The following is a 24,377-nucleotide window of genomic DNA, read 5'->3' as shown; positions in this document are numbered from 1 at the left end:
ACGCGAAGCAATATGTGCAAATTCTTAAAACTAATTTACATCAGAGTGCACAAAATTTAGGAATTCGTAGGAAGTATATATTTCAACAGGACAATGATCCGAAGCATACGGCACTTCACACGCGGCTTTGGCTACTCTACAATTGTCGAAAGTGTTTAAACACGCCTCCACAGAGTCCTGACGTTAACCCAATAGAAAATTTATGGTCTATTTTCAAGAAGAATCTAGAAAATTACAGTATTAGGAATAAAGAAGACCTGAAAACTGCCTTGCAGACCGAATGGCAAAATATTTCACCGAACTTAACCCAAAAATTAGTTCAATCAATGCCAAATAGGCTTAGAGCAATAATAAAACAAAAAGGATTTCCCACGAAGTACTAAAACTATATTTCTAGCACATTTTTTGAAGTCTGTAGGTGTACGAATACGAATTTTGTTTTGAGTTTTATATGAATTACTGTTTTTATTATTAAGTTTAAAATATATTTTATACTTGTTATTATGTACATGAATTAACCTCTTCATTTGCTATAATAATATACAATTTATTTATCTCTTAATGTTATATTTGACTTAAAAATAACAAATAATAGGTAAACAAGTCGGGAAACCGGAAGCTAGACGCTTCAGGTATGAAAGGTTTTGTTTATTTCTTTTATGAAGAGATTTGGGTGTGCATTTGTCCCATTAGCATGTAGCACGTAAAATATGCATATATTATGTGAAAATAGCCACTTTCAAGTGATATTGACATTCGTAGTCTCGAATTTGCAGAGAAGCGACAGCTTTGACTTAGTATTACTTTGTTAGTAATAGTGCGATTTTCACCAAATTTGGCAAGATCATGCTCTATGCTGTAGTCTATATTGTTGCAAAATTTTGTGATTCTAGGGTGAACTTAAGGGGGGTTTTCCTGTCAATTACTAAAAATCATAGTAATGTACTATTATTAACTTTATTTGAACAGGCATCGGTATGGAGGGTATTTCGGAGCCTAGGCACCATATAGTGACAGCCCTCTGATTTTTTTCAGATTTTTCGGTTGAGTAGTTTCTGAGAATGGGTTCGTTAAAAAATGACCACTTTCAACCCCCCGCACCCCCCACCTTTTCAACAAATGTCAAAACTAAGACTGGCTTCAAAAAGTACTAATCGAGACCTTTAATTTGATACCCCACATGACTATATTTGATGAAAAAAAAATTTACACCCTCCCTTTGCATGTATGGGGACCCCCCCTTAAATTCGACGTAAGAGGATGTAACTCACTATATGCGTGAGTGTTCACAGTTCCCACCTTTCTACCAAATTTGGTGCCAATCGCTACAACCGTCTCGGAGAAAAATGCGTGTGACGGACAGACAGACAGACAGACAGACAGACAGACAGACAGACGGACAGACAGACAGACAGTAAACCGATTTTAATAAGGTTTTGTTTTACAAACAAAACCTTAAAAAATGGGTGTACGAATACGAATTTTGCATACTGTATATACGTCCGAAGCAAAAAATTGTAATTTGGAGGAAGGTTACTTTATCGTCTATTAATTAGAGATTGGACTACAAGCGTCAGACGAAAATCTAATCTTTTATCCACTCCAAGCGTCTTTCCTTCCTGTGCGCAGCTATAATCAAGCATCGATGATAACATCTATCTACCGGTGATAATTTATCTGCCGGTGACAATCTATCCACCGATTATATACTTTGTTTACTATTAAGGATTATGAATCTGGGCCGATCCCGGCGGTACTGCAATACCGGGCCAACCCGCGGCAGAGGTGGAGCAAGCCCCTAGCACTCCGCCATTTCCCAAAAATCAGTTTAACATTTGTCGTCCCCCTATGGGGGATCTATCAGGTGTTAAGCTGATAAGAACAGATACTACACTTTGATCTTAGCCATAAGGCCGAGAAGCGATACCGACGCACTACATTTCTCTCGCTGAAATAGAACGCAAAACACGACAAGGGTATGAATTATAACTAAGTGAAAAGTGTGCGTCATGAATTTAAACGTATTTTGTAAAGAAAGATTGTTTGGAAAAGCAGACAGACATGAGCGTTCGTTAGGCCGGACACAAGCGTAAATTAACAACATGTTCTGGTTAAACGTTAAAAAAATATATTTTTTCTTTTGGACATGTGCGCCTCTTTTCGAATCTGGATTACAACTAATTTTTCTAATTGACAATAATATTTAATGTTAATTCTGTAGCCATTTGATTACTGCAGCTGACTCTGCGACTTGCATCTAGTCGCGCCATCGTGCGAACGGAAGTTGACCGGGTGAAATGCGAGTACAGATGTTAACTTGTAACCTATCGTGCCACAAAGAAATAGATACAACAAGGAATATTCGCATTGGATGACATGACGCTGCTGGAAGATGTCCATGAGCCCAGAAGGTTTGAAAATTGCGGTATGAAACCAATTTCACAATGCGCTAAATGAAAATTAGCATTAGCTTCTTGAAGAATCCATCCAAGTCAGAAATCTTTTCAATCTTTTTATATGTTACTAACGGATCCCGACGCGCTCCGATTCACCGGAAAAACAAAAATTTTTTTACTTTCTAAGAAAGATGAATATAAACTTAACCTTAACTGTTAAATTTAATCTAAGGTATATAATGAAGCTTAACCTAATTTATCACTAAAGAAATATATGTGAAAAATATTTCCAAGCCATTTTGAAGGAAAAGTCGAAAAAAACCTCCACTCGTTGAGCATATTTAAAACAGGGTGGGAATGGGGTAGGATGGGTGACATGCGGTGGAGGGATGGGAATTGAAAGCTAGGAGGGGCGCTAATGATGGGTAGGTTTAAAAAATTGGGAGTCAGAGAAATTGCTTCTGTGAAAGACTACTCTACCTTGGGGATCAAGAAGACGGTTTTGTGATTGGAGGGATAAGAGGATCTGGGGAAACAGATGAGTCCGAGAAAGGTTATCTTCAACAATCTCGATCTGCTTGGCTTTGAATTGGAATGGAATTGACACTTGACCAGGAAGTTGAGGGCATGACGGGCATGGAAGACATCGATACGTGGGGTTTGGCAGGACTCGTAGAGGATCAGGTTGGAAATGTGCTTGGGGCGGTCTTCGTTTTTAAAAATGTTGGCGCTGTGGAGAAAGATCCTGCGCTCTTTAAGGCGGAGTCGTTCCATTTGAGATGGGGAGCAACCCGACGAAGCCGAAAATGAGGAGTAGACGGATAAGCTGTTTATAACAAAATAGCTTAATCCTTTTTGAAGTAGGGAGATTGTATTTAAGGATAGGATACAAGGACCACTACTTGCACGGCTTAGTGCCTTCATTATATGAGGGACCTGGGAGAAGCGGGAATTCATTTACCGTAGGGATGAGATCGTCGTGGATTGTGAGTGACAAAGGTCTTATGTCACTCTATATTTTCGGCGTCATTCTCAAGTTGTCAGGATTTAAGGAGAATTGCCAACAAGTGAAATAATGGTAAAGGTCGTCTAAATAAAAAACTAGACGAGCTTCACCGCGAGAGATGTCTTTGGTGGTGGTATAAAGGATTAGGTCATCCGCGTATTGAAAGATTCGGATAGGACACGAGTGAGGAGTTGGTTTGGAGATGTATGCGGTGATCACAGGGAGAAAAGGGTTGCAGAAAGGACTGAACCCTGAGAAATGCCGGTGGGGCAAGTATAGGACGAGGAAAAGTACTGTTGGATGTTGACTAAAGATTTCCGCCCATCTGGAAAGCTAAGAATTAACTTACAGAGGTACGGGTGAAACTTTAGGATTTCGGAAAGCTTATAAGCGAGTCCGTATGGCCATACGGAGCCGAAAGCTTTCCTTAGGTCAAGGACACAAGCTATGGTGGGTGTCCTCCTATTGATACCTAGAAGGATATCCGTCTTGATTACAAGAAGTGCGTGCTCAACCGAGTGTTTAGTTCGGTTGGCGAATTGGAACTCAAAAAGAGTGTCATTGGAAATACAGTGCTCGTCTATGAGGGATCTAATGGCCCGCACGAAAATTTGGTGGAGGAAGATAGGCCAGTAGCTATCAGGATTAAGTGGATTAAGGTTCTTTTTTGGGATGGGTACAATGTGGAAGTAGACGTTGAGGAGGCAGTGATTAATGATAGAGGAAAGTGTGGTGAAAATGTTGGGAGCGCACTTTTTTAAAACTATGGAAGGGATTTTGTCGTGACCCACTGATTTTTTGTTCTTAGAGCTTCCACTGAGCTTGAGCTGACAAAGTGGATGGGAGAAACATCATCATGTTCATCGGGATGGATAAGGGGCTGAGAGAAAAGGTTCAGGTTGGGACTAGGGCGGTAAAATGTTGGTGAGGATTGGAGTTTGTTCTATGGATTCGCTCACACGAAGTATTGATCACGAATGTGGAGGGTGCAATGGTGCGCTTGGCTAGGATGTTCACCTTTTCGGGAGTTGAAATACCTTGCGGAAGGATAGTAGTTTGTTGGGTGGATTTGCCTAGATGAAATCAAGTTTTTCTGAGTTCCGAAATATGAAGCAAACATACAAAGAATCTTATCCAGCAGTCCAAAGTGGATAAAACAAAACGATATTGGTCAGTATCTGGAGGTTTTTCAGTAACTCTTTTCAAATTCATCTCCATTGGGGTCGCCCGGCAAATATAACATTTTAATGGAGAGTTTGTGTTCGATAAAATGTTGCTAACACTTCCGTCTACCATTGTAAAATGAAGTTGAAAGTTTATTTGTACAATTTCACCCATTAAATTGGTTACACACCGAGAAAGATTTTTTAATTTATCGTTTATGTTCTCTTATTAATGATGCACTTTCCTTTACCGATATTTTTTATTATTTGCGTCTTTCAATTTAAGAGGCACTAAGGCAATCACAAACAAAAACTCGTCGGTCTTTGTGGAAGAATTGACAAATTTTTGTTTGTACGTGCTATGATCTGCGCTTCCGTCAAACCCCCACTTACAAATAACATTTAAATTGGGAGTGAACTCGGGAATGTCAACCATTTTAAGAATACTAATTTAGTTTAATTTTAGTAAATCCTGCAAGCATACTTCCCATTTATCTTAAAACCTTTACAGAAGGAGCGCAGTTTTCATGAATTGAGCTTAAAAATGAACGGAAAATTGTGGTGCATTCGAAGCAATTAGCAAACTAATTCAACTGAAAGGGATGGGATGTAAAACGCCTCGTCCAATGATGAGCATTGTGAGGCGGGTTTTTACTTCTCCGTGATTTCGCCAAGTCTATTTCTTAATACAAGGTACCAATATATAGGCATGGGTCTTTCCCTAGTTTTCCTACTGTTGTTACTATTTGCTTTAAAATTTTTCCAAGTGTTTTCCTCTTTTCGTATTATTAGAGCGCTTGAATCGTACAATGATTTTTAGGGGTTATTCTCACAATAGCGTACATTGTCTTAGCAGATCCTACCCAAAAGTCATACTCTCAGTGCAGTTAGACCATCTGCTGAACTCACTCTTCTTTGGTTGGCCATACTGGCCAATGCTTCAATCTAGACATGAGCCAAATATGCAGAGAGGCTGGATTGCGCCGCTCCTTAGCCTGCGACTGCGCTGTTCGGTTCTCCAGTATAATAATCTCTGCGAAAATGAGTTGATTCGTCTCGCTCTCTTCCGGGTAAAACTCAAGTGCTTCTTCAACTTTAGGGAAGCATCGATGGCCACCTCCGAGTACTTAATCATGTCAAGAGGCCCTTGTATTCAACAAGTTATAAATTGATGGTTGCAAGGACTTTCTCCACATTATTCTTCATTCTCCATAAAGTCCATTTTGATTATTCGTAGCACTGGTTTTGTAAATTACGTTCTTTAAAGGAGGTCTCAATGTGGCGCATTTAGAATTTTCTGTTATAGCAATATCCTCCTTTGGCTCTTCTCATGTCGCATATTATAAGAGGCCTTTTAGAGAGATAATTTTCGATCAATAGATACTCCAAATTTTACTAATTGTAGGGGTAATTTACATAATTTTTAAGGGTTTGATAATAAAATTGTCGAATCAAGATGACTGTCCGGGTTGACTATGGTTAACCACGAAGGCAAGGCTATCCTAAAAATAGAATAGAAGCTCATGTATAATAGATTCGATAGCATGCGCTTACATGCAGGGTCTGTTCAATAAGTATCGGGACTGGTTCGCTGTAGCCTCAACGGGACGGTGGATGGGGGTCCGGCCGGTCGGCTTTAAGAGAGGCCCCCACCATTCAACCGCAATTTAGTTCGGCCACCTGTGGACATACGTTGAGACAGGAGGTGGATTTTTGTGACATGTGGTTTTTTATGGTGTTGTTGCGCCAGAATGGAGCGCCCCGTCGTTCAACGCGAGGCACGTGGTCTCCGAAACAATTGTAGCCGGAAGGAAAATAAAAATATTTACAGTATAAGGAACAATACCTAATTCTTTTCTTAATTCTTAATGATGCTTCGAAAAAAGGCCGGAAGTGCAGTGCCTCGACTCGTTGCCACCATATACTTTGTCTTGCCTTCATTGATGTGCAGCCCAAGATTTCACGGCGCCTGCTCGATCTGAATGAAGGCAGTTTGTACGTGTCGAGTGGTTCTTCCCATGATGTCGATATCGACAGTATAGGCCAGTAGTTGGGTGGACTTAAAAAGGATTGTACCTCTTGCATTTACCTCGGCATCACGGATCACTTTTTCAAGGGCCAGGTTAAAGAGGACGCATGATAGGGCATCCCCTTGCCGTAGAGCGTTGTTGATGTCGAATGGTCTTGAGAGTGATCCTGTTGCTTTTATCTGGCCTCGCACATTGGTCAGGGTCAGCCTAGTTAGTCTTATTAATTTCGTCGGGATACCGAATTCTCTCATGGCCGTGTACAGTTTTACCCTGGCTATCCTATCATAGACAGCTTTAAAGTCGATGGATAGATGGTGCAACTGATGCCCATATTCCAACAATTTTTCCATCGCTTGCCGCAGAAAGAAAATCTGATCTGTTGCTGATTTGCCTGGAGTGAAGCCTCGTTGGTATGGGCTAATGATGTTCTGGGCGTATGGAGCTATCCGACCTAGCAAAATAGCGGAGAATATCTTATAGATGGTACTCAACAATGTGATACCTCTATAATTGCTCCACTGTGTGATATATCCCTTTTTATGTATGAGACAGATAATGCCTCTTTGCCAGTCGTCAGGCATTGATTCGCTGTCCCATACCTTAATCACAAGTTGATGAACCACTTGGTGTAATTGGTCGCCTCCACATTTAACCAATTCGGCTGTGATTCCATCGGCTCCTGGCGACTTTCGATTTTTAAGCCGATGAATTGCACAGACTCTTTCTCCTATACTTGGTGGTGGCAGTATTTGTCATTCGTCTTCAGTTGACGGGACCTCCAACTCGCTGATGTCCTGGTTGATCAGTAGCTCATCAAAATACTCAACCCATCGCTCTAATATGCCAATTCTGTCGGAAATCAGATTTCCCTTTGTCTCGGCGGGATGAACATCGAGGTGTATAAAGCTTGATCCTGCTGAATTGTTGGTAAAATTTCCGCGCCTGGTGTGGTTGCTCCCTGTACTTTTCTAGTTCACAGACTTGTTGGTTCTCCCAGGCTTCCTTTTTCCGTCTGTGAAGTCGCTTCTCCGCTCGACGGAGTTCGTGATAAGCCTCTGCGCGTGCCCGCGTTCTTTGAGAATGCAACATTACTCGGTATGCGGCATTCTTCCGTTCCGTTGCTAGCTGACATTCATCGTCAAACCAGCCGTTCCGACTCCTTTTGCGGCTGGGGCCAAGTATATTTGTGGCCGTATCCATGATAACGTTCTTCAGGTGGTTGTGAAGATCATTAGTTGATGCTTCATCTCCAGGTCCTCTGTTGACTGCGGTTATTGCGGCATCCATTTCCCTCTTATAGGTGTCGCGGAGGGTTGTGTTGTGGATGGCTTCAGTGTTCACTCTCACCTGATTGTCAGAGGGGATTCTAGGTGGTATTGTTATTCGAGCTCGGAGCACCATGCCAACGAGATAGTGATCCGAGTCTATATTGGCCCCCCTATATGTTCTGACATTCATCAAGGCTGAGAGGTGGCGGCGTTCGATCAACACGTGGTCAATTTGGTTGAAAGTGGTCCCGTCTGGAGAGGCCCACGTATGTTTGTGGACCGCTTTCCGCGCAAACCAGGTACTTCCAACAACCATTTCGTGTGACCCTGCTAATTGAATAGTCGAGTTTTTTTGGCGGTGGATTTTCGTTATTTTTTTTTTTTTTTTTTGAATGGATTAGAGTTTGGGAGCGCAAGAAGCATGGACGGGAGATTGAAAATCTAAATAAAGTTGTGGAATTTAAGTTTGTCGTTAGCGAGTGAGATTTTTGCGATTCGGAGTGCCAAGCGAACACAATTTCAGATCGACAGATTTCTCGGAAAAAGGACTGTATGAGGTACGAGAGCAGTCGAAGGACTCGTGAGAAGGCTTTTTATTAAAGCTGAGCTGTGTAAGTCGCAAACAAAAGCACAGTACAAGGTCTATCTGCAACGTTGAAAGGATTGAAGCTGATCGTTAGCGTCTCCAGTGCTTAATCATCATCCCCTTGCAATTGAGGCGATCGAACGTGACGAACGTTTTGCTTCTTGATGGGTATTGGACAGACGAAATCCACTTTCATTTGGGCAACAGACAGGAAACACTATCCTTCAGCCTAGTGCATTTTATTCGGCTAGGTGCTGTCGTACGGCGCATTACTCATCCTATTCCGGCCCATCCACCAGCCCGTTCATCGGAGTCGATTCAAGGAAAATATCGTTTTTTTTTGTGGCAACCTGTTGGCGTGGTTCATTGCTAACCGTATGCAACGCGACGCATCGAAAACCAGCCCTAGAAGAAACCACGAACTCTTAAAGTGATTTTGAAGGGAAAATGCGGTTGAGTTTTGGTGTCTCCAGGAAAATGAATCAATAGATAATTTAATTATGCAATTCGTACTTTAGTGATCTAAATATTTCATTCACAGGCAGAAACAGGACAACCATAAATACACGCCACGCCGAGCTCGGAGTGAATCAACGTGTTATTTTTTTGTTTTGATTTCATTTCTTTTCTTTTTTTTATATTTTTTACTTTGATTTAATTTAATTTTTTTTTCTTTTTCATATTTTTACTATTCATTTTCATTTTACTTTTATATATTTTTTTTTTTTTTGAGTGGATGAATATAACATGAATTGTAAATATTTTATTTTTGATTTGAGGACTTCCTCCTTGACCCCGCAAAACCTAAATAGGGACATGGAAGGGAGGGAACCTCAGGGGCCGCATCTCAATAACGATCTGAGGCAGAAGAAACCATGATCGGGATTGTGATCCGTCGTGGATCTTCCCTCTCGATCGCGGCAATTGGGTCCGGAGACTCACTGCTCTACGCGCGCGATCGAGCGGTTTTTTTATTTTCCAGTTTTAGCTCGCGTTCTGGTTTCATCGTTAGGCCGTCGCGGATTTCTCTGTTTGTGGTCTATTGTTAAATCCGCTCTGCCCTCTAGGTCTTTCTCGAGTCATAGTTTCAGCCCTGTTCTGGAAAAAACTGAAGTAGTCATATTGGCTAGAAAAGAAATCCCGACCATGCTTCCTCTAGATTGGGAGGTTGAACTCAGTTTTTCCATTCCATACTACCTAAACTGCTCGTATCTTCTTACATTTTGAAATGCATACCCTCTCGAGACAAGCAAAAGGATGAAATTCGTAGAGCAGCGTTTTTCCTTCTTCTTTTCCTGGCATGCGGAGTCCTTTTATGGTTGGAGGCTCATAACCGTCCGTTTTGTTGTAGTTTCTTGCACTACACATCAGACTAACTTGAACACCGCTTCATAGGGATTTGGCCCCACAGAGCAGTCGCTATCAACCTTTACCTTCAAGTCCTTTTCTCAGCAAACATACTAAATCTCCTCTAAAACACCTGAAATCCTTTGACCAAATAAAAACACAAGTGATTCGTTCGTTACCGGATTTATATTTTTATAAAAAATGTTTTGTTGTTCTATTTTGAAGTATTTCATTAGAAATCGTAAAACTAGCTTATACTTCACACAGTCATTAGATGTTTCCAGGATTACTGTTACCACTAAGAATTCGGTAAACATTGTTTAGCACTTGAATGATGGTTTCCGGCTTTGTTCCTTCTCTCTTCCTTATCAATCAAACAATTTTATTTATACAACTCGTCGTCAAATCAGTGTTCTATGCAAACAATTTCCTTCAGCAGATTCCGTTCTACTCCTCTTCGATCATATTCTGATTGCGATTGTCGCGCTGTTGGCGATTTCTTTGATTACGATTATCACGACGTTGTCCACCCCAGTTGCCACCTTGATTCATATTTTGATTGCGGTAGTTGCCGCGATCGCGATTTCCCTGTTACAATGAAAAGTAGCGGATTAACAAAAGGGTTTCGACCCGAGAACGTTACAGGAAATGAAAACATTTTGATTCTACTCATACTGAATTGACCAAAAGACTTACCATATTTCCTCTCTGGAAATAGTTTCCTTGCTTCATTTCGAAGATCCTCTCGTTAGCGTCGACCAAGTTTGTCACCTTATCAGCCAATTGCATGGAAAGTGCCTGTAACCGTGATGGTTCCGAACGATGCATAACAACTGTCTCCGTTGGGTCATCCAAGCTGGCCATCAATTCCTCGTTAATGATCATTTTACTGATCAGCGAATGAACCTTGGGATTAGGAAGATCGTACATTTGAGCCAGGGACGGGATGCTGATCGATGAGTAGACGTTCGAATAGGTGAAGAGATAGGTTCGCAGACTCTCCTCTTTGATGAAACGTGTTAGCATTTCACGCACGCGATCAGCCTCGTAGAATAGATCCCAGACTTTTGCGTTCATCTTCTTGTTGACAATGAAGTTCGCGCAGGCTTGCCAGTTGCCGCAACGCATTGCCTTGGCGGCGGCGACCACATGTTCACGCATGGACTCTGGCGGTCCGACAAGGGATTGCCGCTCGGACGAACGCAGTTGCTGGTAGAATGTTTTACTGAAAGTTGTAGAACATATTAAGTTATAGCGAAAGCCCAAACAAACTCGATTGCAATATAACAACATTGATTGATGGAAATATAAATGTGTTAAACTCATCGCGGAATGATGGCGTTGCTTCCGCACTTCACTCCCTCTACAATTTACAACATCTTGATCTTCCCCTCCTTCAAATCTACGACTTGAAGCAACTCATAACAACCGCGTATACGAAGAAAGGGGTGGCCTCGACTCCTCCTTAATCTAATTTAAAATCCTTACCTGATCATCCTCCTCCTAGCATCAAATTCATGCTCAGCAATATACGGAATTTCCAAAAGCATAGCCGAAACCAAATACACGCATTCCAGCAATTCCAAATTAATATGCATATGGAATGGCATTTGACGTTGTTTTTCAACCTTCTCCTGTTCGGCCGATCGTTCGTGTTGTCTTTGTGGCAAGAGACCTTGTGCCAGCAATTCTTTTGGTTTTGCCGTCACCATCAGCTCCACTAAGCAACGATGCGCATCCTTGACGTTGCCCTGACGGAAAGCACACAATCCCAAGTTGGCCATCATTCGATTGTACAAAATCAAAGTGGAAGGATCAGCGTTGTGGATATTCTCCTGAAGATGAGACATGAGGGTCAAATCGCGTGCCTGGAACCAGTTGTCGTGGAGAGCATGATGGTAAATATGGCAGAGAATAGCACGGGTACGAATACGATCAGTGTTGTCCTTGGCGTAGATGAATTTGCAGAGTTTATCCATTACTTCGACAGAGGTTGATGTGTTGGCAGGAAGCTCACCCTGAGGAATTAAAAAAAAATACCAAAACCCTTAGTATATCTCCCCGCTAGCCTCAAAACTGGTCCTTACCTTCTTCTTCTTCAATACATTCGGGTCAAACTTGTAATACAAATGGTCAATCTTCCTCAGATACACTCTGCAAATTTCGTTGTCGGACCCAATTCGTTCAGTGTATTGCAAGACTTGCTCAATAACCTCGGTTACAACAACTTCATCCTTCAACCTTTGGAAAAAAAAATTCCACTTCAGTTAACCGCCTCAAAGCCATGGATGGCACCCAAAAAAAACTTACCTTTCAACATATTCATTCGAATGAGGATCGCATTCCTTCAACAATTTCGTGAACTCATCATCCAGCCGTTCAACAGCTGTCAAAGCGCATCCACGAACATAATAGGGCGCCTTCTCATACTCTTCCTGATCTTCCAATACCCCTTCTGACAAGGTAATGTCTTTCGTTGCCAAAAGAATTTGCAGCATTTCCTTCATTGCCACCACCAGCTTGGCCCAATACTCCAATTTCATTGGTTCCGAAACTTTAGGGTTGTAGTCAAAAATAGCGGAAATGATATTGAAACGAATCTTCACGGCACAGGCATTTCCCAGATTGTGTAGCTGAGCGATCGCCATCAACTCGTACAACAGCTCGATTTGTTGACGACGATCAGTACGTTTCTTTCCACGCGCCGACATAATCTCACTAAGCTTGTTCAGAACGAGTCCAATGTCGATTTCTGCATCCTTAGCAAACATCTTCGGTTTCTCAGCAGAAGTAGCAGGACCTTTAGTGACGGTTTCCCAACCACCTTCCTCGTCCTCTTCTTCCCGCTTACGACGGGGCTTAATTTCCTTGGCTTTCTTTTTCTTCTTCTCAACGTCTTCATCCTTCTCCTCCTTTTCCGTGGTACGCTTCAAGAACCGCTCGCGAATGTTCATGTACTGATTATCATCATCAGATGATTCAGTCTCAGATTCAGAATCAGAACCCCAATCAGTAGAATCCCCTGAATCCTCATCCTTTGGCTGCTTCGATGGCTTTTCAACTTCCTTCCTGAACTGCACGGCCTTCTGAGCAGCTACCTCCTCTTCACTTTCCGAAGCAGATGCTTCGTGCTCTTCCTCTTCCTCACTCTCTTGGTCAGGAGACTCGCGGAATTTGGTTAAATCTTCTTCAAAGTCTTTGATATATTTACGGAACTTCTGGCGAAGTGTTCCCAACGATTTGGAATTGTTCTTAGAGAGATTTTTACGACCTTCGCGATCCTCCCACACTTCAGTGATGAAGTCTTCGAGTTCGGCCAAGCATCGAACGTAGAATCGTGGAGTAATACCATTTTCTTCTTTCGAGATGACAGGCAAGGCCTTTTGGTATGCCCTGGTTAAATCTTCGAAACTGCTCAAGATGCTGGCCATATCCTTGATCTTCTTGTAGTTTCGGATGTTCTTGATGCAATTGGAGAGATCCTCATAACGTTTCTCCTTTGTAGAACGTACCACACGCTTGACTTCTTCCTCGTCATCGCTGAACTGTAAAGAGAAGAATGTGTTTGAAGGAAATTAGAAATGTGTTCGTCTATAATATTTTTAATAATGCGACCCTTAATTCACCTGCAATCTAACTTCAATTTACTTCCTCTGGAAACTACTGGGAAGATATTGGAATGGAACTCATGAATCAAATACGAGGGCACCAACTCTAATAGAAACGATTAAAATAGACCTCCTAAAGGCCGGCCTATAGGGAAACACCAAATTGGGTTCCACAAACAAATTCATCAAACAAAGGTGAATCCCCAGTAGAATTACCTTTCCTTGCTTTCCATGTGCCATGATAAAAAAAAAATAATTACACATTTGCCTTGGTCAGGAAAGCAGAATTTACCGTATACTGCATCAAAACAGAGCTGCTGGTCATCATAAGATTTTCAATGGTCCTGGGAGGGACGTTAATGGTGGGCTTCTTATCTACTATGATGAGCGGCTGAAAAGTGGAAAGAGCATTTCATCATGAATCTCAACCGTGTAATATCTGGTTAAGATCCACTTCTTGTAGATGAAGAAGAGAGAATGGAAATGGTTAAAATACCGAAAAAGGGAACACATAGTGAGAGCGACAAATGGAAGGATATTTGCGTGTTTCCTGCTGTAGAAAAGATAATAGCCAAAATAATCCTGGAACATATCGAAGTGTTCTTCGAAAGCTTGATCGTCAGAGAATCCTCTTTAGATTATCTTGGAACAGTATGGGGAGTTTAGATCACCCATCCAGCCACTTTTTATCGTTTTCAAGAAGGCTTCGACAGCGTAAGCAGAAAATGCATCTGGAATGCTCTACGCGGGGGTGCCATTCCGGAGAAGCTAGTAGATATTATTACGCCGAAATATGACATTGCCAAATGTCACGTGCTGCATCGCGGTAAAATCTTTGAGGAATTCAAAACTCCAAAGTAGAGTTCTCCAGGGTTTGTATATCGACTGATAGACCAAGGGCGACCTCGAACTGATGCCGATCCACATATAACAGCGCTAAATCCACTTTCACTGTTTTGGCCAAAACCTGGTAATTCAACTATCTCAATACCAACGTCAAGCTGGTGCTATCCCACGCCTATTCTAAGATTCTCTCTGTGCTGCTATATAGGAGTAGCATTAGAAGGTGATCACAGCTCGGAAACTCCTAGCTTTCATCAACTCAAAGCTGCAGGGTTTTATCGGGGATTGTACCATACAATGAAACCCTACTGTCCTAGGATGGCCGGCGAGTCGATCGCCCTAAAGCCATATGGCACAGAACAGTGAATGAAGAGTGCCAGCTTCTCGGAAGTTTATGGAATGTGACAGGTGACCTGACGAAATAGAGGAGATCATCATATTCTGCTCAAGACCTCCATGATATTTGCATTAGAATTCTTGTAAGCAATAGAAATTAGTTTCCATTTTGAAGTTAGACTAAACCATCTACCTGAGTAAGGGAATAATAGGAAATAACAAACGTACAGTGAGCACGGCATATTCTTTCTTCCAGATACATTTTTGCTCGTGGAAAATTTGTTCTTGGAGAAGCTAACAGATAATCATGGTATCGAGAAAGACCAGCAAGTAATAAAACAGATAACGAAGGTACGAGACATTTCGGGTTTCCAGTATACAAGAATTTCTTCAATCGACGTCCTTGAACTTCCAGTGTATGTAACAAAATCTTGCACCCAAGTATTCTCAGTTACCACCGCCAACGAAATCTCCTTTTCAGCGGTAACCAGTGCAAAAACTGTAAGTAACAAACATCGTCCTTGCATAAAAGGCCCAACCCCCTGGTTGCCAACAAATATCACACCCGCAAGCTCGGAATTGTTATCAACAATGCTATCCAAAAGAGAGCTCCCATGCAACACCAGCTCACACCGATACCTTCCGTTACCAACATCAATATTACTTCAGCTTTTCAACTCAACTACGATTTCCAAAACATGATCTCCCGAATTTCAACCTTCATGGATAGCCTTCGTATTTTGATTGCAAATATACCGGAGACGAAATACCACCCTAACTTGTCCGTCAAAGATAACGGTATAGTATGTGATAGACACTTCAAAATAAATATTGTCTAAAGACGAAGAGGTATAGTAATAAATATCCACTTGTGACAGCTCTACATTCTTCAACACCGCATTATACCGACTTCACACAATTTCTGCAGGACGCAGCTCAATACTCTCCTCTGCAAAATGAACCTCGTTAATCTGATGAGTCATTGCACTCTCCCTATCTGCATTAATAGGCAGATCATCAAGAGAGTCGATCAATTTGTATATCTAGGAAGCGTCGTGTCTGCAGACGGTGACACCGAAATCACTAACTTGTCCAAACACCAAGATTAAGTTGAAATTGTTGTGTACCAATGTTCTTTCTGTGTCACCCAAAAGTTTCAACCCCTTTTCGACACTTGTTATCTGGATACGCTTGCCTCATGCAATTTTGAACGAAGAACTTCATCGGTCCACAGAATAGTTATCCGTAGATGTGTTCATCAGAACACGGAAGTAACATTGAATAGATCGCATATTAAGGAACGGTTTTGGCTACATCATGCGGTGGAACCCACCACTTTAAGATGGTTAATAAGTATGGCCCCAGGAGCACGTGGCGCAAAACATTGGAGTGCAAACGTCTTGGGAGAGTATAAACGAATTTCAGTTGATCGTAGACGGCTGATGTACTATGCGCCATTAAGTAGTGAACGACTGACCGAAGAAAAAGAATAATTGTTGGTGCAACTAACCAATTTGATCAGTGCTTTGAAGTGTGTTAGTGCACTTCATTCAAGACCGTAACGGTAATTACAGGATTACGCGTTGCACTCGCTCGAGATTATTACCCTGACTCAGGTACTCACCCACAGCTGAGTCGGCTGGTATCTGACGTCAAATCATGATACAAATCCCACTGTCGCCAGTGAGATTTGAACCGCGACGATGAAAAAGAAACCAATCCGCAATCCTGATAAATTTTTCGAAATTAATTAATAATCGTCGAGGACTGCATTTTTGCTCGTGATTGAACCTACATTCCATGCCCTTTCATAAGAAAATTGTCGATGAATTCTGATGGCTACCTAGACACATCACGTATGCAGCTTCTTGCCCACAATCGGCTTTACTGGCATCGCTCGTTCCGTAAGCTTCGATCAAGTGTACAATCCGAGTACGACCTCAACCAGGCGGTCTTTGGAAACGTATGCAATTTGTTTTCAGTAATCCCACCAACTAGTTCTATTACTCGGCCGTCGTTGACGGTTTCAACCGATGACTGATGATATGAGCCATTACAAAGACGCAGCAAATAACAGAGTCCCAGACAAACCTATTCACGCACCGTCTGAATGCGAATTGCATTGCTGATTTAATTTTGGTGCGCTACCCTCAACATTAGCATATAACCAAGAGATTTGCGAACTTGAGATGGGGTGTAGAGCGTCAACCGGACCTACATGCCATCGTTCATATTTCGCTCAAATTGGCTTCAATTGTCCCCAGGACTTTCCGAGCCACCCGGATTCCAGATGTAACCTTCGCTTCGGAATCACTGGTGTCGCTGGTAGACGGGTGGCGCGTTCTGGAAGACTTCTCGGCAAGCGACCATCAATACATTGCCTTTGAAGTGGTGGACACAAACTCTCGATGTGCGCCACCCCGCCGCTCTTTCTGTGCATGGAATGTCGCGAAAGTGAACCGGGAGGTTTGTCGAAACTCTTGGAACAGATGGGGTCGCGCTAGGGGGTACTCCTGAGGGCGGTGGCGCTGCAGCCGACACTGTTGTAAATTCAGTGATGAACCTGATAACGACTGCCTGCGGAGCCTCCATGCCCAGGAGGACATCGAGACGTGGCAAACCTTCTATGTATTGGTGGACTGTGGAAATCGCAGAGCCCCGGAAGGAGTGTCACAGGCTGTGCCGCTTAACACAACGTCTAAGCGACCGGGAGGAGGCATGTACCATAGTGATGGAATACAAACCAGCCAAAAGGAGACTCTGCAGCGCAATAAACAAGAGCAACGCTCGCGGCTGGCAGGATCTGGTCGACGAGGTGAATGGGGACCGTGAGGTTACAAACTGGTAACCCGAAAAATTCCAGCAGAGATATACAAACTAATATTCCTATACCGGCCAGACCTACTGCTCGGCGCATTCAATGCTTGCCTGAAAGAGGGCACTTTCCCTGCTCGTTGGAAGGCGACGAAGCTTGCCCTGATCCACAAAAGGAAAGGCGACCCAGAGTTGCCGTCTTCATATCGCCCACTATGTATGCTTGACACTGTTGGAAAAGTGCTCGAAAAGCTCATCCAAAGTAGACTAACTGAAGGGATATCCGCTGCCGGAGATTAGCCACAGTTGATGCTGTCATGCACGTCGTGCAAGTCGTTTGACGAGCGGAGGCACATAGTCGCCGAAATCGATGGGTGGTGCTCCTCGTAACGCTTGAAGTCAGAAACGCCTTTAATTCCTTAAGATGGAAAGACATTCTAGGCACACTAGACAATACTTTCCACGTGCTGAACTATCTCTTACGAATATTGAGCGACTATCTGAGAAACCCTCTCTGCTCTATGAAACACTAGAAGGTCAGAGGAGGATGGAAATCACTTCGGGAGTAGCACAGGGATCCATCTTAGGGCCGAACCTCTGGAAAGCTACCTATGAGACTCTACTTAAACTCGACATGCCCGAAGAATCGTGCCTGGTCGGCTATGCAGAAGTCGCGGCATTTGTTGCTGCACGCATTGTCGACCAGGCGCAAAGCAGACTCGGCATATTGATGCGACGAGTGAGGAGTGCGGACAGGTGGGTGTTGCCCATTACGTTCGGGTCCTTCTCGTTGCTAAGAAAATAGAGATGGACCAGTGGAGAAAACTTTAAACCTTAAACTCCTCCTCTCCCCTCCCGTTGGTGAAAGGAATTCCTTGATTTGAAGGCTCCGCAAGGCGGGATAGTTCGGGAACTAGCCTGAAGTAATGTGACAAACGGTTCCAAGCTAGCTCTCTGACGATGGGGAGGTGTTTAGTTAACAGTCCGACGGCGTACCGAACCGGAAATCCAACACTGTGTACTTTCTCAAAAAGAAGTTCGAATTATCTTCACTCGATTTCAAAACATGAGATCATCCAAATGGTCCTACAATTCCTGAAAACCCAGCAGGCGGGGGTAGCAGGAAACTAATTGATGTTCATGCACTTTCGGAGTTTCCCATCAACACTGCAAACGCAAAGGAATCAAGAAAACAAGTATGGATAAATCCGAGATTTGAACGAATGTTTGGCAGTACTGGGCGACCGATCCCCATAAAACAGCACAATTACTGTCAGCGGTACTGATCTGCCAGAACTCAGCGATTTAAATACCTCGGGTCAACGCTATCAGCCAATGGAGAACTGCGTTATGAAATTGCTTCACGCATTAGCGCAACCTGGATGAAGTGGCGTTCCACAACTGGTGTTCTTTGTGATCGACGTATCAACGAACGTCTCAAATCTAAAATTTACCGCAATGTCGTCCGTCCTGTCGCCCTCTATGGTTCTGAGTGTTGGCCAAATATAAAAAAACAATGAATGGCGTCTTGCGATAATGGAGACGAAGATGTTGCGTTGGACTGACGCTACACGTAACACGTTTTGATCACATTCGAAATGAGGATATCCGCGATCGTTAGAGGGATGCACCGATCGTGGAAAAATTGCGAGAGGCGTCTTCGATGGTACGGTCACGCAATTCGTGCTAACGACAATTCACTTGCCAAGATTGGTCTGAACATCGAAGTCGATGGTAAACGACCAAAAGGCTTGATACGCTGGATGGGGACTTAAAAGCCTCGATATTGCACCCAGATCAGGCATTCGATAGAGTGGAGTGCCGGCCCCTCTTCCTGGCTAGGCCTTCAGAAAATTCAAAAGGTTGGCAAATCATGAAAATGTTTATCCTTCACTGAGGCAAGAAACCATTGGTTTCAAGTCATGAAAGAGGCCAAGAGGAAGGAGAATGAATATATCCGACTGCAAATCCTCAACAGATTAACCGGATTAAATCTCTCCGGGACCATCATGAACACCTCGATGCCAGGGATGAGACCATTTGTCTCCATTTTCTGAACCTTGTGAAAAGCCACTATAATAAGTGGTTCTGAATTCTTCCCCACCTTCGCCTCCCAACCTTTCTACCAGCTCGAATTTAACGAGGTACTTGACAGACATAAAATGTCCTCAACCCCTAGCACAGACGAAGTCATTTATACTTACTTTCAATGGCTAAGGCCCTAGAAGCCATTAATAAGACATGACTCAACCAAAATCAGCCTGGGCACTGGCGCGAGGTTAAACTGGTTCCGATCCTCAAGACCTAAATAATTTCTGAATTGTCTCTCTCCTAAATGGCTTTCCCAAATTAACACATTCTATGGTCAAGACTCATCCAAGCCTCGGAGATCTCCACTTGCTCCCTGACAAGGGTTTTGCCTACTGCAGACACAAGTCCACCTCCTCCTGCCTCAACCATCTCCTTCTCCACATCTCCCTTGAAAGGAACTACAAAAAGGATGTCCTTGATTTATCGATAAACATTAGCAAGGCCTGTTTGAGGGTGGACCTATCCCTCCTGATGGGCATCATGGCCAATATGAGACATTCTCAAATCACTCTCTGGATCCCTTGGATATCATGCGCAATAGGAAGCTGACCATGCTGAGCCATTATGTTACGGTAAACAATGACCTTCCACAAAGATACGTCTTTAGTCCGATACTTTCCAATGTTTACAGTCTCCCCTCAAAAAAATTCCACCACAAACTCGAGATTTTTCAATATTGTGATGACTTCACCTTTTTAAGCCTGCCTTTCAGTGAAGGATTACATTGATTCCGTCTCGGTCAAAGCCAAAAAAGTGACTAGGGTCATTAATTTCGCTACGGGAGCCCTCAAAATATTCAGAGGAATTGTCAGATCGATTCTGAACTACGTCCTCTCTTCAATTTTCAGTCCCAGGGATCTCGATAAGACCATTGAATCCCCCGATTCTGGACACGGAAGCCTCGATCGGCTCTTCAAACTCCGTATGCGCAATTTTCTCAAAGGTCGAACACCTTCTTTCTCTTTTCAGGACATCTTCAGTTTGATTCCTCTCAGCGGAGCTCCTATCCATCGTGCAGGACACTAAATTGTGAGGCGCCGCAAAGTTAGATAAAATTCCCATCATCACGGATTCCCTACAAACTACCAAAACTCTCACGAACAAATCGCCAGCCAATTATCCAGGAGCCCGGACCCATGACGTAACGAGAAAAGCATGCTTTAAGGTTGTTCCCGTCCTCCAGGTCCCTGCGCATAGCGGAAATTTGTATAACGAAAAGGCGAATGAGGCCGCAAACGGGCCTTTTTTGTAAACCGAACCATTCACTGCAGAAATTCTAAGTTTATTTTGGATTCTCATATTTGAACATGGAACGACATAGTCGTAAACAGGCTAATATTCTAGACTCGAATATTTATTTCCGCGACCGTGAACAGAATAAAAATTTTGTTTCTGATTCCTGTGGGTCTGAAGATACGTCCAAAAGCTTTCCCAAACATTTACGATTTATCGACACAATATGTAGCATTCCCAGAAGCTGGATGCCCAAAACACGAAAATCAACGTGCACCACTTAATACTACCCCAAAACGAACAAAAAAAACAGGTCAACACTCACCGAGTACGTCGCAGTCGGTCGTGGAAATTGAACTTGCTCCTCCTCACTACTTGTTTCTGAATCCGAATCGGATCCGCCAGCGAAAAAACGGGACATTTTCGATGTCTAGCTATGAACCTGCAACGAAACCAATCACCACAATATCCTCATTAATATCTTCCGTACTTTCACAAATCACAGCCGTGACAGAAAGCGATCCGTTTCGAGGTTATGAGGGATCGGCTTGGCCATGTTGCAAAAGTGCCACACCGTCATCGCCGCCGTCATATTGATAATATCGCGAAAAAACGAACGTTCACAACAAGAATTTTATTTGTCGCTTTCTGCCATGGCTGAGGTGCACGATAAAGTTAAAATGATCACAAACTTGCCTTCAATTTACTAAAAAATCCAAGATTTTTAGCAACTTGTCACAAACTTTGACATTAAGCGCCGAATGCGCTTTTCTGAAAGGTTGCTAGCCGTGTCGGCAAATGTCACTGTGGATTTTTGACTGGAATGGAAGTGCCAGATTGCAAGGTAATGGAATATGGCTCAAGTGAAATAAACAATTCCAGCGGGAGAACGTGTTCATCAGTTGTTAATTTGATTTGAAAATTTAATTCCAATTAATAATACGTGTCAATTGATATTCTGGGACAAATAAGTTAGTAACCCACTTGTGAGATGGGGATCTACCCTGAGTAACAACTGGAAGGGATTCGAAATAATGGATGTCTGCAAATTTCCATGAAAATGCTGGTATATATTAAAATTTTAAGTAATTATGATCTTCCAAATAACTAACGACAGAATTTAAAAAATATTTGTATATAAGAGCATTTCGAAAAAGGGAAAGTTACTAACTAAAAGTTATCAGTTTTTTTTTTGTTGAAGATGCAGGAAATCCTGAGTTCGCACCCACTTAATGACGGACCAGACCACTTGGGAAGCAACTTACTTCCTCTTTTGTAACCATCCATTGTTCCATTGAAGACCCTAAAATGGTTTCCCCAGACTTTTTTGTGAGAACATTCTTAAATGATCATCATCAACGGCGCAATAGCCGATATCCGGTCTAGGCCAGCCTTAATAAGGAACTCCAGACATCCCGGTTTTGTGCAGAGGTCCACCAATTCGATATCCTTAAATGCTGTCTGGCGTCCTGACCTACGCCATCGCTCCATCTCAGGCAGAGTCTGCCTCGTCTTCTTTTTCTAACATAGATATTGCCTTTATAGACTTTCCGGGCTGGATCTTCCTCATCCACACGAATTAAGTGACCCGCCCACCGTAACCTATTGAGCCGGATTTGATCCACAACTTGACGGTCATGGTATCGCTCATAGATTTCGTCGTTATGTAGGCTACGAAATCGTCCATCCTCATGTAGGAGACCAAAAATTCTTCTCTCGAACGCGGCCAAGAGTTCGTAATTTTTCTTGCTAAGAACCCAAGTTTCCGAGGAATACATGAGGACTGACAAGATCATTGTCTTGTACAGTAAGAACTTTCACCCTATGGTGAAACGTTTCGAGGGGAACAGTTTTTGTAAGCTGAAATAGGTTCTGTTGGCTGCCAACAACCGAGCGCGGATTTCATCATCGTAGTTGTTATCGGTTGTGATTTTCGACCCTAGATAAGAGAAATTATCAATGGTCTCAAAGTTGTGGTCTCTTATCTTTATTCTTCCTGTTTGACTAGTGCGGTTTGATGTTGCTGGTTGGTTGGTTTTCGGTGCTGACGTTGCCACCATATATTTTGTCTTGCCTTTTTGATGTGCAGTGCAAGATCTCGCGCCGCCTGCTCGATCTGGATGAAGGCAGTTTGTACATCTCGGGTTGTTCTTCCCATGATGTCGATATCGTTAGCGTAGGCCAGTAGTTGGGTGGACTTGAAGTTGGTGCCTCCCGCATTTACATCGGCATCGCGAATCACTTTCTCGAGGGCCAGGTTAAAGAGAACGCATGATAGGGCATCCATTTGCCGTAGACTGTTGTTGATGTTCAATGGTCTCGAGAGTGATTCTGCTGCTTTTATCTGGCCTCGCACATTGGTCAGGGTCAGCGTAGGCAGTCTTATTAATTTCGTCGGGATACCGAATTCTCTCATGCGGTGTACAGTTTTACCGTGGCTATGCTATCATAGGCAGCTTTAAATTCTATGAAAAGATGGTGCAACTGATCTCCATATTCCAATAGTTTTTCCATCGCTTGCCGCAGAGAGAAAATCTGATCTTTTGCTGATTTGCCTGGAGTGAAGCCTCTTTTGTATGGGCCAATGATGTTCTGGGCGTATGGGGCTATCCGACCTAGCAAAATAGCGGAGAATATCTTATAGATGGTACTCAGCAACGTGATACCTCTATAATTGCTGCACTATGTGATATCTCCCTTTTTATGTATGAGACAGATAATGCCTCTTTGCCAGCCATCAGTCATTGATTCGCTGTCCCACACCTTGAGCACAAGTTGATGAATCACTTGGTGTAATTGGTTGCCTCCATATTTAACCAATTCGGCTGTAATTCCATCAGCTCCTTGCGACTTATGATTTTTAAGCCGATGAATTGCACGCACTGTTTCTTCTACACTTGGTGGTGGCAGTATTTGCCGGTGGTCTTCAGTTGGCGGTACCTCCTCGCCTATGTTCTGGTTGTTTAGTAGCTCATCAAAGTACTCAACCCATCACTGACTGTGTTATTGCGGCATCCATTTCCCTCTTGTAGGTGCTGCGGAGGGCTGTGTTGTAGACGGCTTCAGTATTTACTCTCACCTGATTGTCAGAGGTAATTGTAGGTGGTGCCGTAATTCGAGCTCGGAGCACCATGCTAACGAGATAGTGGTCGGAGTCTATATTGGCCCCCCTATATGTTCTGACATTCATCAAGGCTGAGAGATGGCGGCGTTCAATCAACACGTGGTCAATTTGGTTGAAAGTAGTCCCGTCTGGAGAGGTCCACGTATGTTTGTGGACCGCTTTCCGCGCAAACCAGGTACTTCCAACAACCATTTCGTGCGATACTGCTAACTGAATTATCTGCAGTCTGTTATCATTGGTATCCCTATGTAAGCTATGGGAACCGAGATATCGCCTGAATATGGGCTCCGTCCTTACTTGTCTGTTTATATCTCCAAGTATGATTTTGATATCATATTTGGGACAGGCTTCGAGGGTTCGTTCTACTGCCTGGTAGAAGGTATCCTTCTCTGACCCTGCAGTCTCCTCTGTAGGAGTGTAAACGTTAATGAGGCTTATGTTTTTAAATTTGCCTCGCAAACGCAGAGTGCATAGCCGTTCGCTTATATTTTCAAAGTCGATAACAGTTTCATTTTTTGGTTGGCTAAGCAAC

General features: G+C 43.0%; 1 protein-coding gene and 1 non-coding gene across 2 annotated transcripts; both read right to left on the bottom strand.

The window, feature by feature from the left end:
• Nucleotides 1–1,731: 1,731 nt before the first annotated feature.
• Nucleotides 1,732–1,925, bottom strand: LOC119656332. Its single transcript, XR_005250035.1, has one exon. It is a non-coding gene; the product is annotated as a U2 spliceosomal RNA (small nuclear RNA).
• Nucleotides 1,926–9,963: 8,038 nt separating this feature from the next.
• On the bottom strand, nucleotides 9,964–21,528 carry LOC119653820 (eukaryotic translation initiation factor 3 subunit C). Its single transcript, XM_038058854.1, has 7 exons — nucleotides 21,418–21,528; nucleotides 21,047–21,163; nucleotides 12,107–13,341; nucleotides 11,884–12,037; nucleotides 11,285–11,814; nucleotides 10,493–11,021; nucleotides 9,964–10,384 (listed from the first exon to the last, which is right to left on the bottom strand). The coding sequence occupies exons 2-7, from the start codon at nucleotides 21,140–21,142 to the stop codon at nucleotides 10,244–10,246; spliced, it is 2,685 nt and encodes an 894-aa protein (XP_037914782.1). The 5' UTR covers nucleotides 21,143–21,163; nucleotides 21,418–21,528; the 3' UTR covers nucleotides 9,964–10,243.
• Between the last annotated feature and the right edge of the window lie 2,849 nt (nucleotides 21,529–24,377).

This window comes from Hermetia illucens, chromosome 4 (assembly GCF_905115235.1).
Source record: "Hermetia illucens chromosome 4, iHerIll2.2.curated.20191125, whole genome shotgun sequence".
Taxonomy (NCBI): Eukaryota; Metazoa; Arthropoda; class Insecta; order Diptera; family Stratiomyidae; genus Hermetia; species Hermetia illucens.
The sequence above is the reverse complement of the archived record's forward strand: the minus strand, read 5'-3'. Positions and strand labels throughout refer to the sequence as shown.